Source organism: Fundulus heteroclitus, chromosome 8 (genome assembly GCF_011125445.2).
Source record: "Fundulus heteroclitus isolate FHET01 chromosome 8, MU-UCD_Fhet_4.1, whole genome shotgun sequence".
NCBI classification, from domain to species: Eukaryota; Metazoa; Chordata; class Actinopteri; order Cyprinodontiformes; family Fundulidae; genus Fundulus; species Fundulus heteroclitus.
Window position 1 is genome coordinate 15,799,274 of NC_046368.1, and position 20,467 is coordinate 15,819,740.

General features: G+C 39.6%; 1 protein-coding gene across 8 annotated transcripts; it reads left to right on the plus strand.

Annotated features, from left to right (window-relative positions):
* Positions 1–599: 599 nt before the first annotated feature.
* Positions 600–18,306, plus strand: pax8 (paired box 8). 8 transcript variants are annotated; one of them, XM_021319813.2, is made up of 13 exons: positions 600–776; positions 3,266–3,424; positions 6,787–6,852; positions 7,384–7,549; positions 7,662–7,859; positions 8,012–8,088; positions 8,272–8,418; positions 10,117–10,289; positions 10,485–10,605; positions 10,804–11,058; positions 14,167–14,268; positions 15,327–15,416; positions 17,367–18,306. In XM_021319813.2, exons 2-13 carry the CDS (start codon positions 3,403–3,405, stop codon positions 17,435–17,437), a joined length of 1,488 nt encoding a protein of 495 aa, XP_021175488.2. In that variant the 5' UTR covers positions 600–776; positions 3,266–3,402; the 3' UTR covers positions 17,438–18,306. The 8 variants fall into 8 exon arrangements, with proteins under 8 accessions (XP_021175488.2, XP_012724587.2, XP_021175490.2 ...); XM_012869133.3 differs by having other exon boundaries at positions 8,293–8,418; XM_021319815.2 differs by having other exon boundaries at positions 7,408–7,549.
* Positions 18,307–20,467: the final 2,161 nt, after the last annotated feature.

Here is a 20,467-nt window from a genome sequence, read left to right on the forward strand (position 1 = left end):
ATTTACAGGGCAAATTTTCACTTGTCTGACCCGTACAACTACAATACAAAAAAGCCATTTCGTGGATTTGAATGAGCTGAACAAATGAAGGAAGAGAACGTTTTTCTTATTTTTTTATGCAGAATTTAAGGGACAAATTTAGAAAAAGTTACGCGAAGAAAATCACATTAATGCGTCTTGGTGACTTTTCCCCCCGACCCCTGCGTTGAATCTGCACATAAACCAATGCGTAAAAGCAGACTGTACCCATTATTGCTTCGTGGAAAAAAGCTTTTAAAACCTTGCTTTGAGTCAACTTGCAGGGATCCCGTTCGATCAAGTTAGGAAGAAGCTAAATGTCCTTAAAGAGTCCAATCAAAGCGCGTCAGGCAGTGGAGCTAAATGGAAGCCTCAAGTGTTTCCGTACAGTCACCCAGTAGGGGTTATACCACCAAAACACCCGATCAGTCATCCTCTCTTTTTCCCCCCCACTAGTTTTTTTTTCGTCTTCCTCGATTTTTCTTTACATAAAGCCACGCCTCCCTCCTCATCTTTGTCCAATGGGAGCAGCGCGTAGAGCTGCGCGCAGCCCCGGTTGGATAAAACCTGGCTCAGCGTTGGCAGCACACACACAACACAACCCAACAGCAGCGCGTTCAAAGCCCGGACACACTCCGCGTTTCACTGCAATACACTCATCAGTTGGATAATAAAACGAAATCGGCCGTGGATCGTTTTTTTTCTAATCATTATTTTATTTTTATTTTTTTTATTTGGAGCTCCATCGTGGAAAAAAGGTAAGCTCGCCTTTTCACATCTCGCGGGATTTTGTTGTCCGGTGCCTTTCTTAATTGGAATATGACGGGGAATTTGTTGAACATCAAAAGCGGAGCTTTAATGTGTTTCTGAAATGCTGCAAACTGCCGGGAGACGGAGCGGAGCGCTCTGTTGGGGGTCTGCTGCGGTCAGACAGAAAACTAGATGAACAGGAATAAACACCGGAGCCTAATCAGTATGAAGAGGTCCGGAGACGTGATCCAGAAGGTCTGGCACACACTGAAATGATCAAAACTGAGATTAATCCAAAAGAACTAGTCTATTATTTCTATTTCATTTTAACTCAAACTAGGACAAATTCAATTACCTTGTTCAGGTAACTGAACCCCCCTGTTTTTTGGTTGTTTGTTTTACTGATTGCTAAACAGTTTTTGTGAACTATACAGAAATTATTCAGTGCAGATAATTGTCCGCTGATGAGACAAAAAAAATGTGCAGTTCTGCTGAATATCATGGCTCACGTTCACTGTAAACCATGATTCACACGGTATTAATTATAAATTAGGTGATGTCTGTGGAAAAGGGGGTTTCTGTTCTCTCTCTTTGGCTTTTTGTAGAAGTCTTATTTTTCTTCTAAATATCAAAACTTGAAATACATTCCAAAAACACGATTCAAGTAATTAAAATATACTTTTTTGGTAGATAATAGAGATATGATTAGATGATTAAATAATACATATGCAGTAATGTGTTCTTACAATTAAATGTTGTTCCTGCAGGAACAACATTTAATTTAATTTACAGTGGAAATGACTGTAGTCAATGCTACAGTCATTTCCACACTCAGATATCTGATGTTTTTGCTTCCTCAATGACATAAAAGTTTACCCCAGAGTTTTAAGTGGCACACATCATATTTTAAAATAAAAGGAAATACAAAAATAAGAATAAAATTATTGAAAGACATTGTATTAAACTAAATGGATTTAATTTTAGTGTCACTTCACAATAAAGCCATCTCCCAGCACATTACAAAGAAACAAGTTCAACTGACATCTAATTATGTTGACAAACCAGCCTAATTCATCCATTTTATGATAAAGTCATACAGTCGGGTTTAGATCCAACTACATTTAATAACAAATATGTGCAACATAATAAGTATAAACCTATTTACAATACCAGTAAATTGATAAAGTTCAACCTTTGTTGAGCTTAGGGTAAAATTGAAAGACATTTCTTATGGATGCTGCTAAATTTAAACAATCTGATTTCAATGTGAAAGAACAGAGCTACAAGTTAAAATCCGGCTGTATCTTGATGTTTTGTCACATCATCACATTGGGCTGATTATTTTTATGTGACATTCGATAGAATGTGATATGAGGCGCTTTACTAAAACAGCCTTTCGCTGTAATCCTGTGAAAACATGCAACAATTCTGGTATTCTTAAAGCACAGACATGACTTTGGATGCAGCCAGACAGACAGCTAAAAGTTATGTTCTCACAAAAGTCTAATTTTCTGTGGCATTGTTCAGAAATCCAGAACTTTTCTTTTTACAGCTGAGAACTGCCGCCGAGCAGATGGAGCCTTCAGACAAGGCTTATTTTTAGTCTTTGACAACTGATTTAACATACATCTCAGAATTCGTCTCGCCTCTTAACTCCCCTCTTTGGCCACCGTTTAAGTTTTTGAACATGAACATTTCCGATGTCCTTTGATTTCCCACAAACTTGTAGTTGCTTTTCTTTTTTTTTCTTTTCGTTTCCTCCAGCCACGCCGTCATTTATTTGGCACTTGATGTTTCTCCTTGTGCAGTTTGAAAGATGTTCCTCCTCGCTTGTGGAAGTCACTTAGGATAAATGTCATTTGCTAAATGACAAAATGTAAATGCGACGCAACTTGTTTTGTCACATTCAGAAACAAGCAGACTGGCTCAGAAGAAATATGTTCACTCAACACAAAAAGCATTCAATCTTGGTTTGTAACGCTCAATAGACCTAAAAGCGACATATTTATACAGATACACAGTATGTACCTTAGGCATCGCTTGTTTGTGATAAAATTAGTCGCAATCGTTTCGTATTGATCCCTTAAACCTTCTTTACCAAAAGAACTTTTTGCAGCCACACAGACGACAATATCACTTAGTGAGTTCAGAATCCAAAACCAAACAGATTTACCAGCTGTGGTAATTGGATTAAGCACAAATAGACCAACCAGTCCAGATGAAGTCCAACATAACAGATGATTTACCTTTCATACTTCACACATGCCATGAAATTGCTGCTTTCCGCATTTGTCCAGGGGCCTCAGAGACTCTGTGAGCTCCAGATTGTCTCATTAACACCCGGAGAGAAAAACGGGAGACAGGTACAGGTGCTTGACGGTTGGCCCCATCCAACAACAATTCAAGTGGGATGTCATGATCTGTGAACGCGTGAGCGGCCTTCAGGGAAGCTCGTGTAACAAACCGTCGGGTTTCATGTTCTGCTGTCACCCCGCAGTTTGATATCGGCGCCAAACTCCTGAGCACACTCATGTCAGAAGAGGCGGAGGGCTCACTGAAGGCACTTTAACCGGGACAGCGGTGGAGCCGAGAATCACGTTCAGCTGGTGGAGCAGGGACCTAAAACTCAGGGAAATGTCCGGTAGCACTGGAAGAGGTAAGCAAGCCACACGAGCTGCCTCTGATGGCTTACACTCAACGTTTTAGGGCCTTTTATGTCAACACAAATGAATGAAGACAGAGACTCCAAGAAAGCTGCCATCTCTCTTCATTTTAGTAAGCTGTTGAAATCAGTATTTTTTTGTTATTATTATTATTTCGAAAAATGGAAACAACATGGAAACAGCAGGGCGCTGAGTTTATTCCTGCCATGTTAAGATGGCAGAGAACAAACATTTAACCGATATCTTTTAGTACGCTGCTTTTACACACAGGCATAAAAAGGTTTGTTTATACATAAATCTAATCCTGTGACTTTTTTACAGGCTAGATGGATTTAAGCTTGATAATGTGCCAGAATCACTAAATTTGTGCTCATGAAAGTGAATGTACAGTACACACACACACACACACACACACACACACACACACACACACATACACACACGTATATATATATATATATATATATATATATATATATATATATATATATATATATATATATATATATATATATATATATATATATATATATATATATATATAGTGTGTGTGTGTGTGTGTGTGGAAATATCTTGTAACTGTTAACTGTTAAATAAATAAATAACAAAATTGCAACGGATACCTCTTTAGTTCCTTATTAAGCTTAGCTTTTTTAAAGTTAATCCAAGTTTAGAGGAACTTTTATGTCGTAATCTTTTCTTAGGCACTCTTAAAAAAGGGGAAAAGACTAGAAAACTTTAGTGTCTATTGCCACTCCTGCCAAAAAATGTAAATTTTCAAAGAACATTTCATTCCAGTGGCATAATCTCACCCAGAATTTCAAAACAGTTAAATCAATAATTTGAGCACATTTATTCAGTAGGAACAAGAAGAAATCCATGTTGAAAAATGTATTTTAAAGCAAAAATTGCCATGGCATACAATACTTAAATGTATGCCATGTATGTGTGTAAATGTATGGAATATTTTATTTATTTATTTTATCAAGAATTAAAAGTCTTTTCTTTTTTTTCTTCATTTTTTTGTCATTATGTAACCGCAATGACACTTTGGTGAGACACCAGCTCAGAAATCACAGCACACAAACACCAATCAAAGACATGGAAAAACAAAGAATAAGTGTTCATGAGAACACCCCAAAAATGTGCAATAAAAAAAAAAAAAAAAAAAAAAACAGGAGAAGAAGAAAAACACTTATCAGAAGGGGAAAATTTTGTCCAATTATTAACATATAATACGGAACATTCAGGTAAATAGTGGGTTTAAATGCTCTAGTAAAAGAAAAGGACAATTAGCAGTCATTTTATTGTCAATTTACAGAACAAAAATATTATTCAATTATGAATGTACCAGACAAACACTCCTTTTTAGCTTTCATTGTATAAATTAATCAAAGTGTCTATTAACTTTTATAATGTATGGCGTCATAGAGCTCTATCTATCTATCTATCTATCTATCTATCTATCTATCTATCTATCTATCTATCTATCTATCTATCTATCTATCTATCTATCTATCTATCTATCTATCTATCTATCTATAATGAATTTTTGCCTCGTTTGGCGGCGCACGCGCGCTGTGGTGCGCGCGCTGTGCGCTCGGACCCCCCCGGCAGTGCTCCGCTTTAATATCCTGCAGGTTGATGAACCTTGGCGGGCAGGTTTTCTTTCTTTCTTTTTTTTTTTTTCTTCTTTTTTTGCCACACTCGGCTGGCAGCGTTAATAGAGGCTGCCCTCCTTCGTCCGGCCGCTGTTTGATGTGGAAATGAAAGCTGGGGGACTCAGTGGGTTAAATTAAAAGCGCTGCTGTTGTTCTGGACGCTGAGCAGGGAGTGTTGGAAGCTTGGGTTGTCTTTCTTATCGCAGCGCAGAAAGAGCGCACCGTCTCTGCTGCCACTGCTGCTGGTTGTCGTTTTGAAGGAGCAGCTCCTGTCAGCTCCGTGAACGACAGCCTCCGTTGTGCTTTTATGTATCTAAAGCACGCTGACAGCTATCAACCTAAATTCTTGTGTGCCAGTAGTTTATATATATATATTTAGTGATGTAATTAATTTACCCTCAGTTCAACCATTCAAATTACGTCTTATTCCAGTTGTCTTATAATTATTATTGTTTCATTTCTTTTGTTTACCTTTTTTGGGCGTTTGCTAATTGTTGTTTTAATGCCTGCTCCTTTGTTTCAGCTTCTGCAAAGCAGTAATTGATTGACTGAATGAATGAATGAATGAATGAATGAATGAATGAATGAAAAGGCTTTATATGTAAAAGACGAGTAATCGGTTGACTGCATATAAGCTTAAAATCGTTTAAAAACATATATCTAAGAGTGACATGTGAAACCTCTAAAGGCTACATTCTCAGTTGTAAAACAATTGAGGGGCACGTAAAAGAAAAATGGGCACTAAACCAGCAGGGATTTTCCATAATAAGGTGATAAGCCTTTGAGAATAATTGCATAATAATTAGTCAAAAAGAATGGGCTTTGCTTCCCAAAGTGAGCCAAAAGATATATAGTTGTTTTTGTTTTTTTTCCTGATGAATGTTTAACTCAAGCTGAAATACTTAGTCAAAAATAGAAAATTTACTTATTCAGTTTTTGAAATTTATTGGTATTTAATTGTATAGCATTTTATATACAATAAACAACTTATTATTTCTCCGGGATCTTTCAGTAGAATGGAATAGGATAGAATAAAGTAAAATAAAATAAAATGTTCTATTCCCAGAAGGGATATTAAAATGAATTAACATCAGACATCTAAAGTGAGTAGTGGCAGCTTGTCAGAAGGGGGGAACTCAGGCAAAATTGCCGGAAAAAGTAAAGACACTGTAAACATAAATTACAAAATAAAATGTGACCTACACATCTGTTCTCTCATAAAATGTGTCTGTCTTTTAGATTTTTGGTACGCTGGACGGATGAGTGTGTATGTGTGCTTTTAAACGTTTGTCTTCCACGTGACTTCATGCTGGCCTCTGATTGGTTGCTTAAAGATTATCTCTGGCTATGGCAGCAACTTTCTGCGCCCGTAACCAGATTAATTCATGATACGTTTCAACCAAAGTCACACTCCTGACAGTTTAGATGTGCAGGTGCAAACATCACTCAAACCTACCGGTGCAAAAAGCTAAAACTGCGTTCTTATGTCACCACCCGCCATTGCAAATGAGTGCAACGATATGAATTGCATTATATCAGCGGCAGTCCAGTGTTTTTATCACCTGAGGTAGAAAGCTGTGTAGCAGTCTGGTGGTTCTGTTTTAGACTTTGTGGAACCCGATGGCTGAAGTTCAAAAAGTTCATGTAGGATGTGAGGATTTTCTGACAATGTTCCCTGTTCCCCTTTAAAACAGAACCTGGACAGATTCTAGGATTTCTTTCCAGCTACCCTCACTATCATCAGCAGGACTTTTGTCTCAGTATGTTACTCTTATTTCTCACGATTTAACCTTAATGCTCTTTTAAGGTCAATTAGTTTCTTGCATGTTGAGAGTTAAATGGCTTGGAAATAACCACACGGCCTTAATTGTTTGCAGCCTCTGCCGTCTAACTTTAGGACAATTGATGCAGTTGCTAAAGTGAGAAAACGTCTGATCCTGTTTGTACAAATCAGCAGTGATTTCTGTGGAAAGAGACAAGCATTTTTAATTGTAAATCCTGAAACCTGAACAATAAGCCAAAAGGACAGCATTTTAAGACGCTGACTCTGTGTATCAGGGGGGATGTATGTATCTCTGAGACTTTCATAGAAATTATCCGTTTCTAACAACTCTTTGGATATGTTTTAAATATATTTCATGAAGTTTTACTGAATGTATTTGTTTGCTAAGTAGGACAGGGCCATGGCTGCACATGACTGAGTCAGTAGGAATAAGTCCGTGCTCGTGTGTCGGTTGACTTCTCCCCAGTTCCATGACATTTATGAGTGTTCATCCCCCCTCCTCCCCCAGGCCATGGGGGTCTTAACCAACTAGGTGGAATGTTTGTTAATGGCCGCCCGCTTCCGGAGGTTATCCGGCAACGCATCGTGGACATGGCACACCAGGGGGTTCGACCATGCGACATATCCCGGCAGCTCCGGGTCAGCCACGGCTGCGTCAGCAAGATCCTGGGACGGTGAGAGGAACGCCGGACCACCTACTCAGCTAACCTGATCTTTGACCTGTTTTCCTTTTCAGGGACGCTTCCTGTGATCCGTTTATTCACGCGGTTACCTTCTCTCTCTCAGGTATTATGAGACGGGCAGCATCAAACCGGGGGTAATCGGCGGCTCCAAGCCTAAGGTGGCCACGCCGAAGGTTGTGGAAAAGATCGCTGAGTACAAGAGGCAGAATCCCACCATGTTTGCCTGGGAAATCAGAGACCGGCTGCTGGCAGAGGGAGTGTGCGACAGCGACACAGTGCCAAGCGTGAGCTCCATTAACAGGTGACAACCTTAATGAGGAAAACAGTTACACCCTTATACCCAGCTTCCTCCGTCAGGTCTTAGTGGAACATCATAACCGAGTCGGTGCAGTCGTTGAAGAATTTTAGTGTCTAAATAACGGTGTTATTCATTTTATTTTCTATTTTGTGTAGAATAATTCGAACTAAAGTCCAACAACCTTTTAATCTCCCCCTGGATGGAAATGGTCTGAGTCCAGGACATACCTTAAGTAAGTATCTAATATTTGAACAAATATGTAATAAAGCTCATAACTCCTCTGCATCATCCCGTATTATCGTGGGACACTGATGCATGAGGTTTAAGAAACTGCTTATTGGTCTAGAAGATTAAGTTAATGGCCTTGTGAGAGAAAAAAACAGCGCCACTTCTGCCCTCTGATTTAAACCTGTAGGTGTTCCTCTCTGTTTCCCAGTCCCGAGCTCAGCCGTCACCCCTCCAGAATCCCCTCAGTCAGACTCTTTGGGCTCCACCTACTCCATCAATGGCTTGTTAGGAATCCCCCCACCCAACGTGGACGGCAAGAGGAGCCACGATGACAGTAAGAAATGGATGAAATTGTGTCTAGGTTTATTTCAAGTCAACCTATTGATCATTTTTGTTCTCTCTTTTTACTCCAGCTAGTAGAGTCCACAGCAGATTCCTTAAAGGGCTGGTCCCGGTTTCTTTTCTTTTTTTTTTTAGTAAAGGGGGTTTTATTGAAAAGGTTATAAGCAGGGGATTATTAGTCCAGTAGTAGATAATGCTCATGGCATTTTTGTTTTGCATGAATACAGATTTAAGCATACTCTCCTGTCCGTTTTACCAGCTCTTCAGTGGTATAAAATAAGTACCCTGTGCATTTCACACCTGCTCAGTCTATTATGGGAAGTACAACTATGTATCATACTGGATGCAAAGTACAGTCCTCAACCAAAACAGTGTTGTGGATGTGACAGCAGATTGAAAGAGTGAGAAGCTGGTGCAGAAAAACAGGAAAAATTGCTACAGCTAGTCTTGAAGTAAAGTAAAAAAATATATATATTATAAACTACAAATTTTACGAGAAACAAAATGATAGAAAAACATTTTTCTGCCAACATGAGCGTCACGAGCACCATAATGCTTGACCAGTGAGAATTTTTTTATTGTTACTGAGTAAAAATGTGCCATTAGATGTGCCATTCCCAAGATTTTAAGTCGTTTTAATTAGATGACAGAGAAAATGTCTGAGAGAGCAAAGTTTTGTGACTGGAGTATAATGCTGGTCAAATGGCTGAAAGAAGGTTCTTCAACTTTTTGGTGTTGTTTGAAAACTAATCAGCTTGTTAGACCCGTGTCACCATAAGTAGCAGAACAGTAAATATTCTGCACAAGAAACATATTTACTTTAAGTAAGCTTATCCAATCATTTATTCATAATTTGTATTAAAGGTGTTTATTAACAGAAAATCAATAAATACGTGTGCTATGGACAACATAACACAAATAGCAGCAGTAATAATCAATATCTTATAAACATTTCCACAGGAATAAGTAGGAATAATTGAAACTCTTCTGTTTATGTGAACATTGGTTCTAATTGTCTACATTGTAATGACACTTTTAACCAATAATGCACCCAAACAAAGCGAAATGAGTATTATGGATGCCTTAAATTCTCAAACAATTTGAGATATAGTATGAGAACATATTTTAAAGTACTGTAAAATGCTAGTTAAATAAGCTGTCCGTTAAATAATATGAGTTCCTAAGGAACAGCAATATAACAAAACCTATTTATGCCCTTTATCATCATGTTAAGCATTATATACAAGTAATTATTTTTTACGCTGCCCTGAAGCAAGAGTGAGGAAACAGAAATTCTCGAAATGTTCTTCTATTGCTTGTGAGAAACCACAAAAATTTGGGGTATATGATTGATTTGTCATTATTTAGTGGTGTGAAAATACATCAGAACCCTTTGAAGTCAAGTTGTTGAAAAGGTTTCTAGACTTTAGAGATATTTATCATATCCTTTAATAACATAATCTGACATTAAAGCAAGGTTAGTCTGAAGAGAAGTGGCTCAGAAATAAAGCCCCCACTAGTTGACTTTGTTCCCTTTCAGGATCATTTAACCTAAGCTTCCATACATTTTAAAACAGTTTTTTTTTTTACTAATTAGCGCCTCAAAAGCAAACTAAAATAGATTCTACGCTTACAGAATCATTTGTCATACTCTTATGTGCTTTCCTTCCTCCTCGCCGTGCTGATCCAGGTGACCAGGAGAGCTGTCGACACAGCGTGGACTCCCAGGGCAGCGCGGGCGTCCCCAGAAAACAGATGAGAATCGAACACTTCTCTACAGCCGCACATCTGGACTGTGGGTTTGATCGACACCACTACCCTTCGGATTCCTTCAACTCCACCTCCAGCAGCAAAGCAGAGCAGGTAGCAGTGAACAACAAGCCTACGACGGCATCTGCTTCAGTCTGAAAACAGTGGACAGACGTTTCTGTGTGCTTTTTCTAATCATGTTATGCTTGATTATTTTATGAGCGATGGAAATTTTTCCCTAGATTTTTGCCAATCCTCACTTCTGCTGAATTTAGGCCAATATCTAATCTCTGTCTATAATTTTTTTAGACTTTGTACCCGCTGTCGCTCATCAACGGCAACCTGGAAGAGGCCAAGACCAGCCTCTCGACAAGCAGCTCTGTCATTGGACGGAATCTGTCGGCACACCCGAGCTACACTGTGGTAACCGGTGAGGTTCCTGACCTTAGATAATGTCTTCTGACCCAAGCCAGCTCAGCATCTTTTAGACCAAAATGTTCCACTCATCCTCGTCCTTTTCCACATATCAGCTTACTTCTTTTTTTTACCTCTCTGCCATTGTTTTTTTCTCACGTTCAACATTTATTTCCATCTCTCTCACTCATCCGCTGCACGCTGGCTCTCACAGAGCCTCTTCAGACCCTGCCCCTCTGTCTGAAGCAGGAAATGTCCCCAGAAGTGACCAGTACGAGCCCCTCACCAAACATGGCGGCGTCCACCCTGGCGTATGTGGAGCTGCAGGCGCTGCAGAAACCCATCTCTGTTAGCGGCAGCTGCAATGGCAACAGCAGCTGCAGCTCCAACCCATATCCCAATGCCTTCAACTCATTTTCCCATCATGCACCTGTGTACGGGCAGTTCAGCAGTCAGTCTATCATCTCAGGTAAACCATCCATTCATTTCATTTATGTTCAGTCATTGCATAAACGCATGGGTGTTTCTGACCATTGGTGTGGGAAGTGGAGGTGTGCTGGAGCTGAGGCTCAGACCACACTGTCCCTGATGGAGTTTTTTTTTTTTTTTATTTCCTGGTCCAACGATGAAAAGAACATCTTCAAGTAACAATTAGCACACATCAAAATAAAAACTACATTCTGAGCAATCAGAGGATGGCTCATTTTGCTTTAAAAATACGCAGCTGCTTTGAGAAGCTCGACGACACCCATCACAGACATGAATGTCATAATATTTTTGGACCTTTACTGATTTATTTGAGCCATTTATTTTTCCACCATGAACGACCTGTTTAAGATCAGGCCACCTCATCAAATCAGGTCATTTTGGGTTTTATATATTTTTTTGAGCCATTCATCTTTGGTGTGCCCTGAGTCATCTTTCTACTGCAAAACCCAAGTGAGCTTGAGCTCAAGGTTATAAACTGATGGTCACAAAAAAAAAAAAAATCCACAATTTCATAAATTTCTGCAACTTTTTAAGGTCTCGAAGCAGCAAAGTGTCCCGTGAAACAGGCATTTGTGCTCTTCTCAGTCAGCAGTGGTTTTGGCCTTTAATTTCTCCCATAGATGCCATTTGTACCCAGTATCTATCTCACTGTTAAGCATAAATTCTGACTTTAACGGAGTAAAATCAGGTCTACAGTGCTTTAGGTGGTGTTTTCGGTTCTTTATCTCTTGTGGGAGTCCTCAATATACTCTTAAAGTAAAGTTGGTAGGTCGTTGAATCTTGGAAAGGTTCACCACTTTCTCCCCATTAGTGGACTGTGGTTCTCGCTGTGATTTGCCGTATTTCCAAAACCTTATGAATGACTCTGTAACCTTTTCCAGATTGCTAGATGTCAATAAATTAGTTTTTCATCTTTTCTAGAATATCGTTACATCAGGGCATGATGTTTTACTTTCTAAGATCTTTCAGCCTATTTTAAAGTTGCTTCATGATCGGAAATGCATAAGTGAGACAAAAAAAAAGCTAAGATACTGGAAATCTGTAAGGAGAAGATGCTTTTTTTCAAATCACTGAAGGTGCAGCCAAAGAACATACAAAATCACCACTAATATCTGGTTAAATATCGTTTTGAATGTTGCACCGGAACAATACAGTTTTGTAGCCATTAAAAAGCTTCTTGCATAATTCTAGAAAAGGAAGAGTTAACTTTAATTGGTTTGATTTGTTTCCTGCAAAACATGTGAATTACGTCGCATGGTGCAACCAGGATTCAAACCCAGGTCCCCCGTTTCAGGGACACAGAGTCAGCCCACAACCTTCCCCCTCCACCAACCTATTTCCTGGAAGAGGTGTCGTAAATGTTCAATAGAGTTGTGGTGAATGGCTTAGGGAGTCAGCTCCAGCTTCATTGATTTAAAAAAACAAAATGTTTTTATGTGTGTTTGGGATCATCGTTCTGTTGGACCATCGGTACCATCGGTACTACGGGCCAAACATTTTTGAACAAACCTCAAATTTGTCTTGGTGAGTTCTACTGAGTTCTATTTGTTTCATAGTTAAAAAAAAATTACCAGACTTTGCTTTTTCTTGTATGTATTACAATCCTCAATTTACATCCAGGCCTACACGGATGTTACCAAAGCATGGCTGATGGTTGAGAAGATTCCTAACGGGGCACAGTTGTTGTCACTGCTGCCTTGCAAGCAAGAAGGTTGCGGGTTTGAATCTTGGCCGAGGGTCTTTCTGCAGAGATTTTACTTGTTTTCCTGTGCACGTAGTTTCTCTCTGGGTACTCCAACTCACCATGCAGTTCAGAAACAGGCGTGTTTGGTTAGTTGCTCTCTCTAAAATTGCTCTCTTGGGAAGGAGCTTATGTGTGTTGTCTGTTACCTCTGGAAAGTTGGGGATTAATCTTTACACAATAATCATGTTTATTTTGTTGCAAAATAAAACAGTGGAACTATGACCTTTTTTTTTTTTAGTATACATTTAATCTTACTTCCAAACCTTTGTCCTGTGATATATTTTTTATTTGGAAGAGAAGTTAATGAATTTGGTGGTGGTCCTCATTCTGTTTTATTACAAAACTTTCTGCAATGCACCAGTAAGAACAGCAGCAAAACATCCAAGCAACATGATGCTACCACCACCAGGCTGGATAGCTAATACAGTCTTCTGAGGTTTGTAAACCTCACCATGTTCCCTGTGGTTTTGTCTAAGAAGGTCATTTTTTGTCTAGTCTGACAATAAGAATTTCCCCAGTCCATGTGGGCAGCTGCACGTTTTAGTAAAGCCTGAAGGTGTTGATTTTGGAGCCAGTGATTGGCACCCTACATGTCTATGCTGATGTAAAACAATTTAACGTTGGCTTTGGTGGTTCATTAGCTGTTCGTCAACATACTAACTAATTTACTTTCATATGAGGTGGGGGCAGCTTGGGTTTCCTTCCTGACCTTGGCCATGTGGTAACGGTATTACAATTTGTTCTTGTTCAGAAATGTCTGCAAAAGACTTCCCCAACTTTTGTAAAGCTCCGGCTATCCTTCTTGGGTCTTTACTAAGTTCCTAGGAGCTTTTTACAGGGTTCTTGCACACAAAATTGAGTATGAAAAAAGCTGAAGTTTACATCTTACTTATTTTTTTTTTTGAAAAACAAATACATTTTTACATTGATCATTGTCCCAGTCATTATTCACTGTGGTCTGTGAGGAACTAACAGATGACCAACTCTTATACGTGCCGGGTTTTAAAGAGAAAACCCTTAATAAATGCAAAATACTCCTTTACCTTAACAAACTTCATACTAAAACCTCTATCAGCTTTTGAAAACTGAAAAATCTAAAACAATTACAAAAGAAACTTCAAGTTATATGTTGTATAAGCTTTTTCTTCAACCGCAGGAAGAAACATCTCAAAGGGCCGAATAAAAACCTTACAATTATTATGACTATTGACTTCACCTGTATCTAGGTGGTAATTGACGCCAGTATTAAATGTTACAGGTCAACAGGAGGTTTTTTTGGACTTGTGCAAAATTGTCTCTGAGAGCAAATTGCAATTTTCTTTCTGGGTTTGCGTGTGATTTCAGGGCGTGACATGGTGAGCTCCACCCTACCGGGTTACCCACCCCACATCCCCTCCCCGGCCCAGACAGGATACTCCTCCTCTGCCATCACAGGAATGGTTGCAGGTAAGGTCCGCAGCACGAGGAGCGGTATTTAAAGCAAAACGAAGCGGGCAGCGAATGAGTCGCGCAGGTAGAGAGGACGAGAAGCAGTGCAGGGGAGAGAAGCAAACGAGGGAACATTGGATGGAGGTTTGTAGATTAACAGGGAGGCAGGCTGAGTTAATCAGTAGCCTTTGCCAGGGTGGTGATCTGTGTACGTGTGCACGCGGGTGCACACGGGCCCGGGGGGTACGGAGAACAGGCTGGGGGGTTCCGCCCTGCTGCTCACACCCCCCACCCAGACACTTCTGACCACATATCGCCATGGGAACCGGGGGGCCCAGCAGGGAGATGCAAGCAAGGGTGGGCGGGAAGAGATGTGGAGTCTGGATCCAAATGAAGAGCAGGAGGTGTGTGTGTGTGCGTGCGTGTGTGTGTGTGTGTGTGTGTGCCATGCCTTTATATTTGAAGTCTGCCCTCCGAAGCGCGAAATGAGAGGGTCTGATTTATTATTTTTCTTGTGGGCTCACAGTGAGGAAGCGTTGATACACAATTACTGAGTGAAGGAGGAGGGGGGGTTTGAAGGGGTGAGGATGGAGGAAGAGGAGAAGGAGGAGGTGGGGGGGGGGCTCAAGGCTTCATTCCAACCAACATAATTACCAATTAGATATTGGAATGTTATAAAAAGAGAGAGTGGGGGGGGGGGGGTGTGTTAGTAAAGCTAAAGCAGGAAGTGCATGGACGAACAAAAGAGGAGGACGTTTCAGAGGGCAGCAACTTAACAACGCAAGGGGCCGAGCGCCACGGAAAAAAAGGGCGCGGAGGCTGGGTGTGTGCACGCACCGCTGGGCTGAGGGATTTTACCCTCAGCCATCCACCTGCACCACAGATTAATGGTTTACATGCTGCACTAACTGCTGGTGAATTATGAGCTAAGCTCCAGCAGCTGCTGGCATGCAGACAAACAGCCCGACCCTGCAAAGCTTGTCCCCTCCTCGCCCTTTAATAACAAATGTCTTCATGAATTTTATCTGTGCGATGTGTCTCCTGACATCGTTTTTTTTTTTTTTTTTTTTTTCTAGCAGGTGCAGACTACCCAGGTCAGTCCTACACCCATTCACCCTACACCTCCTACAGTGAAGCCTGGAGGTTCACCAACTCCAGTATATTGGGTGAGTAGGGGAAGACATTAGCAGTGTTACTGTGCAACATTTTTTTGTTATGCATTATTTATGAAAGACAAACTATGCAGGTGTTGGAACTTTTTCACCCCACTAATGCAGAGAAATTGATGTTCTTCCGTACATTTAATTAAAAAGTATCACCTCCAGTGACCTGGGAAGCCAAAAACATTAAACTGTCAATTTTTTTAAACGACTAATAGAAAGCTGAGCCCAAACACTTCATTAATGTGTCCTGTTAGGCCATTTTGATCTCTGTGGGGGAAAAAAGTGATCATAAAATAATAAATACTTGAGTTCCTGTAACAAAGTGATTTTTATTTTTTGTCTTGTCTTTATTTCCTTTCTTTAACCTTTATTTTACCAATAACATTACATCAAGGCTGTTAGAATATTTTGCCAAAACAAAATAAAATCAAGCAAATCAGGAAAACCAAATAAGGAACAAAAATAAGCTAAATTTGCAATAAGCTACGCTGATTTAGGTATTATTATAAGTCATGTTATCGATAGTGCCTTAAACAGGTTTTAATATCAACTAAACTTTAGCACATTTTGTCACATTACAGCTGTTTTATTGGGATTTTATGCTATTGACCAACACATTATGGAGCTTAATTATGAATAATAATTTTATTTTCCAAAATAGCTGTATGAAATAAATTCTGAAAGGGGTGGATTACGTTGGTATTTACCGCCCTTTCTCTCTGATGCCCTCGAATAAAATCCAGTGGAACCGATTGCCTTCAAAATTCACCTAATTAGAGTCTGTAGAGCGTTAGTCAGTGAAGCGGGCAATAGGTTCATGGTGACTGTGGGGGAGTTGTGGAGATCCACGGCTCAGGTGGGACAAGATAACTGCTAGTCGTTAGCTCCACAAGCCTTAACCTTATATAAAGTGTAAAGAATCACAGTCATTTTAGGAAAGATGGCGGAGAAAGTCCTGTTTACATTTGGAACAGGGAACACGGGCAAAGGTGCTCTGGTCAGATGAGATCAAAACTGAACTTTTGACCTACAAGCAAATCACCATTTATGGGGAGGAACTGATGCCCTGAACACACCATTCCTGTTGGGAAACATGGAAATGATATCATCATGCTGTGGGGATGCTTTTCTTTAGGAGTGGTAAATGGACAACAGCCCTAAACGTACAAAATGAGCTACAATGAAAAAAAAATTTGTTTATATCATAGCAGATTCATGGGTTAAAATGGCCCAGTTTAAGTCCAGACCTGAATCCAACTGAGAAGCTGTGGCAAGACTTTCCAAAAAAAGTAAAAAACCAAAGCAACTGGACTTGTTTTCTGTAGTTGAAGACGTTTCGCTTCCACTCCAGGAAGCTTTCTCAATTCAAAAAACATTGAGAAAGTAATGTTTGTTTTTTTTAAATTGAGAAAGCTTCCTTGAGAGGAAGCAAAACGTCTTCAACTACGGAAAACAAGTCCAGTTGCTTTTTTTTTAACTTTTTTAACTTTTTTTTTTTTGGAATGACCATGACCTGGATGACTGAGAATCTTCAGCAGCACGTGGCAAGACTTGAAAATGATGTGTACAAATGGCAAGCCCTTTTTGCCATGACCCGTTTTCTTTCCGCCGCACACTCTGACTCAACAGTCTGTGGTTAACCGGACAGAATCTGACAGCAACGTACAACCGTACAGTTTCATACTTTTGTCCAAAGCAAACTAAAAAGAAAAGTGCACGCCTAGACTGGAGCACACAATAAACAGGCCTTGAGTCAGGTGTTCATTCCTCTATGTGACAACAGGGGTGCACATAGGCATATTAACAAAATGAGCTGTCACTAAACACAGTGACTCTTTCTTCTGCTGCATTACTCCTGCGCCACAAGCTGAACTCCAAGAACGTATAAGATGTAGTCCACATTAAACTACAGACAGCATAAACACCTTCCACTCTCTGTGTCCTCCCCCACAGGCTCGCCCTACTATTACAGCTCGGCTTCCCGCACCGGCCCCCCCTCTGCAGCTGCCTACGACCACCTCTAGTCCCATGCAGCTGCAAGCCAAGACTTTTTGAAAACCCGACTGAAAAAGGCAACTGAAGCCGACAGATGTGACCACGGACCAAGGCATGACGGCCAAAACTGGAAGCTCTGCTGGAGAATGATTTTCTTTTTTACCCCTTAAACCCTTTCATGGTCGACAACCTCTTACTTTATTTATTCTTCATGACTGATGCCACCACGCAGGTTGACTGATTCACGTTTACGCACAGTTTCTGGGCCTGCTTTCAGCTCGACTGGGCCCTCCTCTCAGTTGAAATCTCTTTAAAGCTGTTTTTTTTTTTTTTTTTTGGCCAAAGACTTTTCTTTTCTGGCACATGTACAACTCGACTCAACGGTTCAAGTTTATTGCTTGGAGATATGCAACTTCTGTGAACTAAACTATGCCTGATTTGTTTACATAGTGGATGTGCTCTTCCCTCCTTAACTGGAAAAGTTAAATCCAGTGATGATACATGAATTCCTATTGTTGGTCTTTACCTGCTTGTGGATTGTTTGGCTTATTCTCTGTATAGAAAGAGACTCTGAATCAGAATTAGAGCAAAATGGCAACATTTTAAACACACACCGCCCATCATAAAATATTCAAGTGTCTGTCCAGCAAAGTGTACATAGTGTAAATTACTTACGGGTAGAAGATTTCACTCTGAGAATGAATAATGATCTGAGATGGATATGAACAGCAAGGCTGGAAATACGGTTGTTTTTGCTTCAAATGAATTCGAGTTTGTGGTCATGCTGATGTTTGGTAAAAATGGTGACTATTTTTTCTTATACTTTTATTAATATTATTGCAGATGTAAATATGGAATTTCTAAAGAAATATTTTAATTAAAAGCATGTCAAACCGGAGTTTTCAAGTCTTTTTTTATTATCATCGTTAGTATAATTATTATACTCTTATTACTTGGGATTTTGCTCCTGTTTTATATATAGGAGCTTCCCGCCTTGTAAAAGGACGAGATCAATGATCCTGAAAACGCGCATCTGTCTAATTTATTTTTTTCTTTCCTTTTCTTTTTGCATCATGTAGTTTTATTTGCAATCATTCCGTCCCTGTTTGCAGCCTCATTATTGCAGCGCGTTAACGAGGCCACGGTTCGGCGGCGCTGTGGCCCACCTGGTGCCACGGGGAGGACGCAGGAGGCGTACGGAGGACTCTGGCTCCAGTGACCCCCATGGACTGAATGAGTTTAGGATTTAGAGCTTCTTTTTTGATCACTAGTTCAAAGTTCGGACCTAAGGTAATAGTTTAAAACTTACGACTGGTCTGTTATTGTTGCTATTGTTGCCGAAAATAGGCCATTAGGTTTCAGGCAGCAAATTGGCACAGAATAGCCCCCTGAGGGGTATAAGGTTAGATCATAGGTCATATTTCAGAAAGTCCATATCAGCTAGTGATTTATCAGCTATTTCTTGATTTATGAAGTATAATTTGGAAATAAACTCACACACACTATACATTTTTTTTTATTATCTTAACAATTTTTTTTTTTTATTTAGTAGAATGTTAGTTTAAGTATTGACAGATAGGAAATCAACAACTGTCTTTGTTCGGTCACTCATTATTGTTATTAATCACGTCGGATGTCCAGCATGAAAATGTGAGGCTGATTTGTTAATTCGAGTTGTAATATGACAGAATAGATAATTAAGAACTGTCTGAGGAACTGTAGTTAAATAAAAGGCTAATACACGTTCTGCCAAAACAAACAGGAAACGTTCTCCCACCGAGTGCTGCAAGAACAAAATGACGTCATGGTGTTCTTGTTGCTCTGGTTTGGGAGTTCTAGGAGCTGCTTCTTGATGCATATTCTGAGCATTTTTCTTGTGTGGTGTCTGAGAAATAGGAAGGAGGTGCGCTGCTGTGGCAGAAAACCTCTTTGAATTCTTAGTAAGCATGAAATGTCCAGGCCAAGAAGGACTCTGCTCTTGGTGCCTCATGCAAAAGTACAAATTTCTCTGTTCTTGTATCAAGCTTTTGCTATCTTAGCTAGAGCATTGATGCTAAGGTCAAACCTGCTAGCAAGCTAAGCTTTCCAGCTATGCATCTTAGCTGTTGTCAGGGAAACATTTTAAAGTTTAGTAGTTTAGCAGCAGCATTGATGCTGAAGCCAAATATGGCAGCAAACTAAACTTCTTAAACCTGAGTCAACCATTGTTGACAAGCGGCAATGATGTTAAATTTGACTGAAACGTTTAATAAAAGTTTGGTGACTTTTTATTACTTAATCACAAACTAATTCTTCATTTTTTGGTTCCTTTTTAACATTGAAGGAACCAGATGATGTAAACAACTAGTAAGAATTTAATTTTAGCATACTTTCTATTTAGATATATTAGTTTAAACCCACCAGAAAAATGCATGCAAACTCTTAACTTTTGTTCTCAGTGTAAAATCGCAGATCAAAACTACCATCTCGATTCATAATATTTCTTTATACCTTAGACCATAAACTATATATTTATTCTAGTTTATCATGTAAAAGTAAAATCCACTATTTTATTTAGATTTAATTCAAATTCAAATCAATTTGTTGTGAAAAGGCAATGGGATTGCTCATGGGCTTGAAACATTTTGAAAATAAAAGAACTAGATAACAGAAAAAAATAGTATTGATTGTAATAATAACACAAAGGACTTAATCTTTACAGCTTGAGGCGGATTGCAGACTGATCTTTGATTGGGATTTATTTGCCATGATTTATGGAATCAATGATTTGACTGTTGAATTCTTAAATTCTGTAAATTAAAAAGAAACATTTGGATTTTTGGGTTCTGTTTTCTGCAGATAAAATGAAGATCAACCTGAGAGTATTTCTGTTTGTGGTTCAAGCTATTCAACATTTTCCTGACCCGCCTTCCATCTCTACAATCTGCACATTTTTTTCTACTCTTTAAACACAAGCTGCTCTTCATCCCATTGTTTCCAGTCCCACTCATTCCACACGGGAAGCTTCTCAAGCATGAAAAAAAAACAACGCACGTCTATGCGATTACACGTGCTGGGAG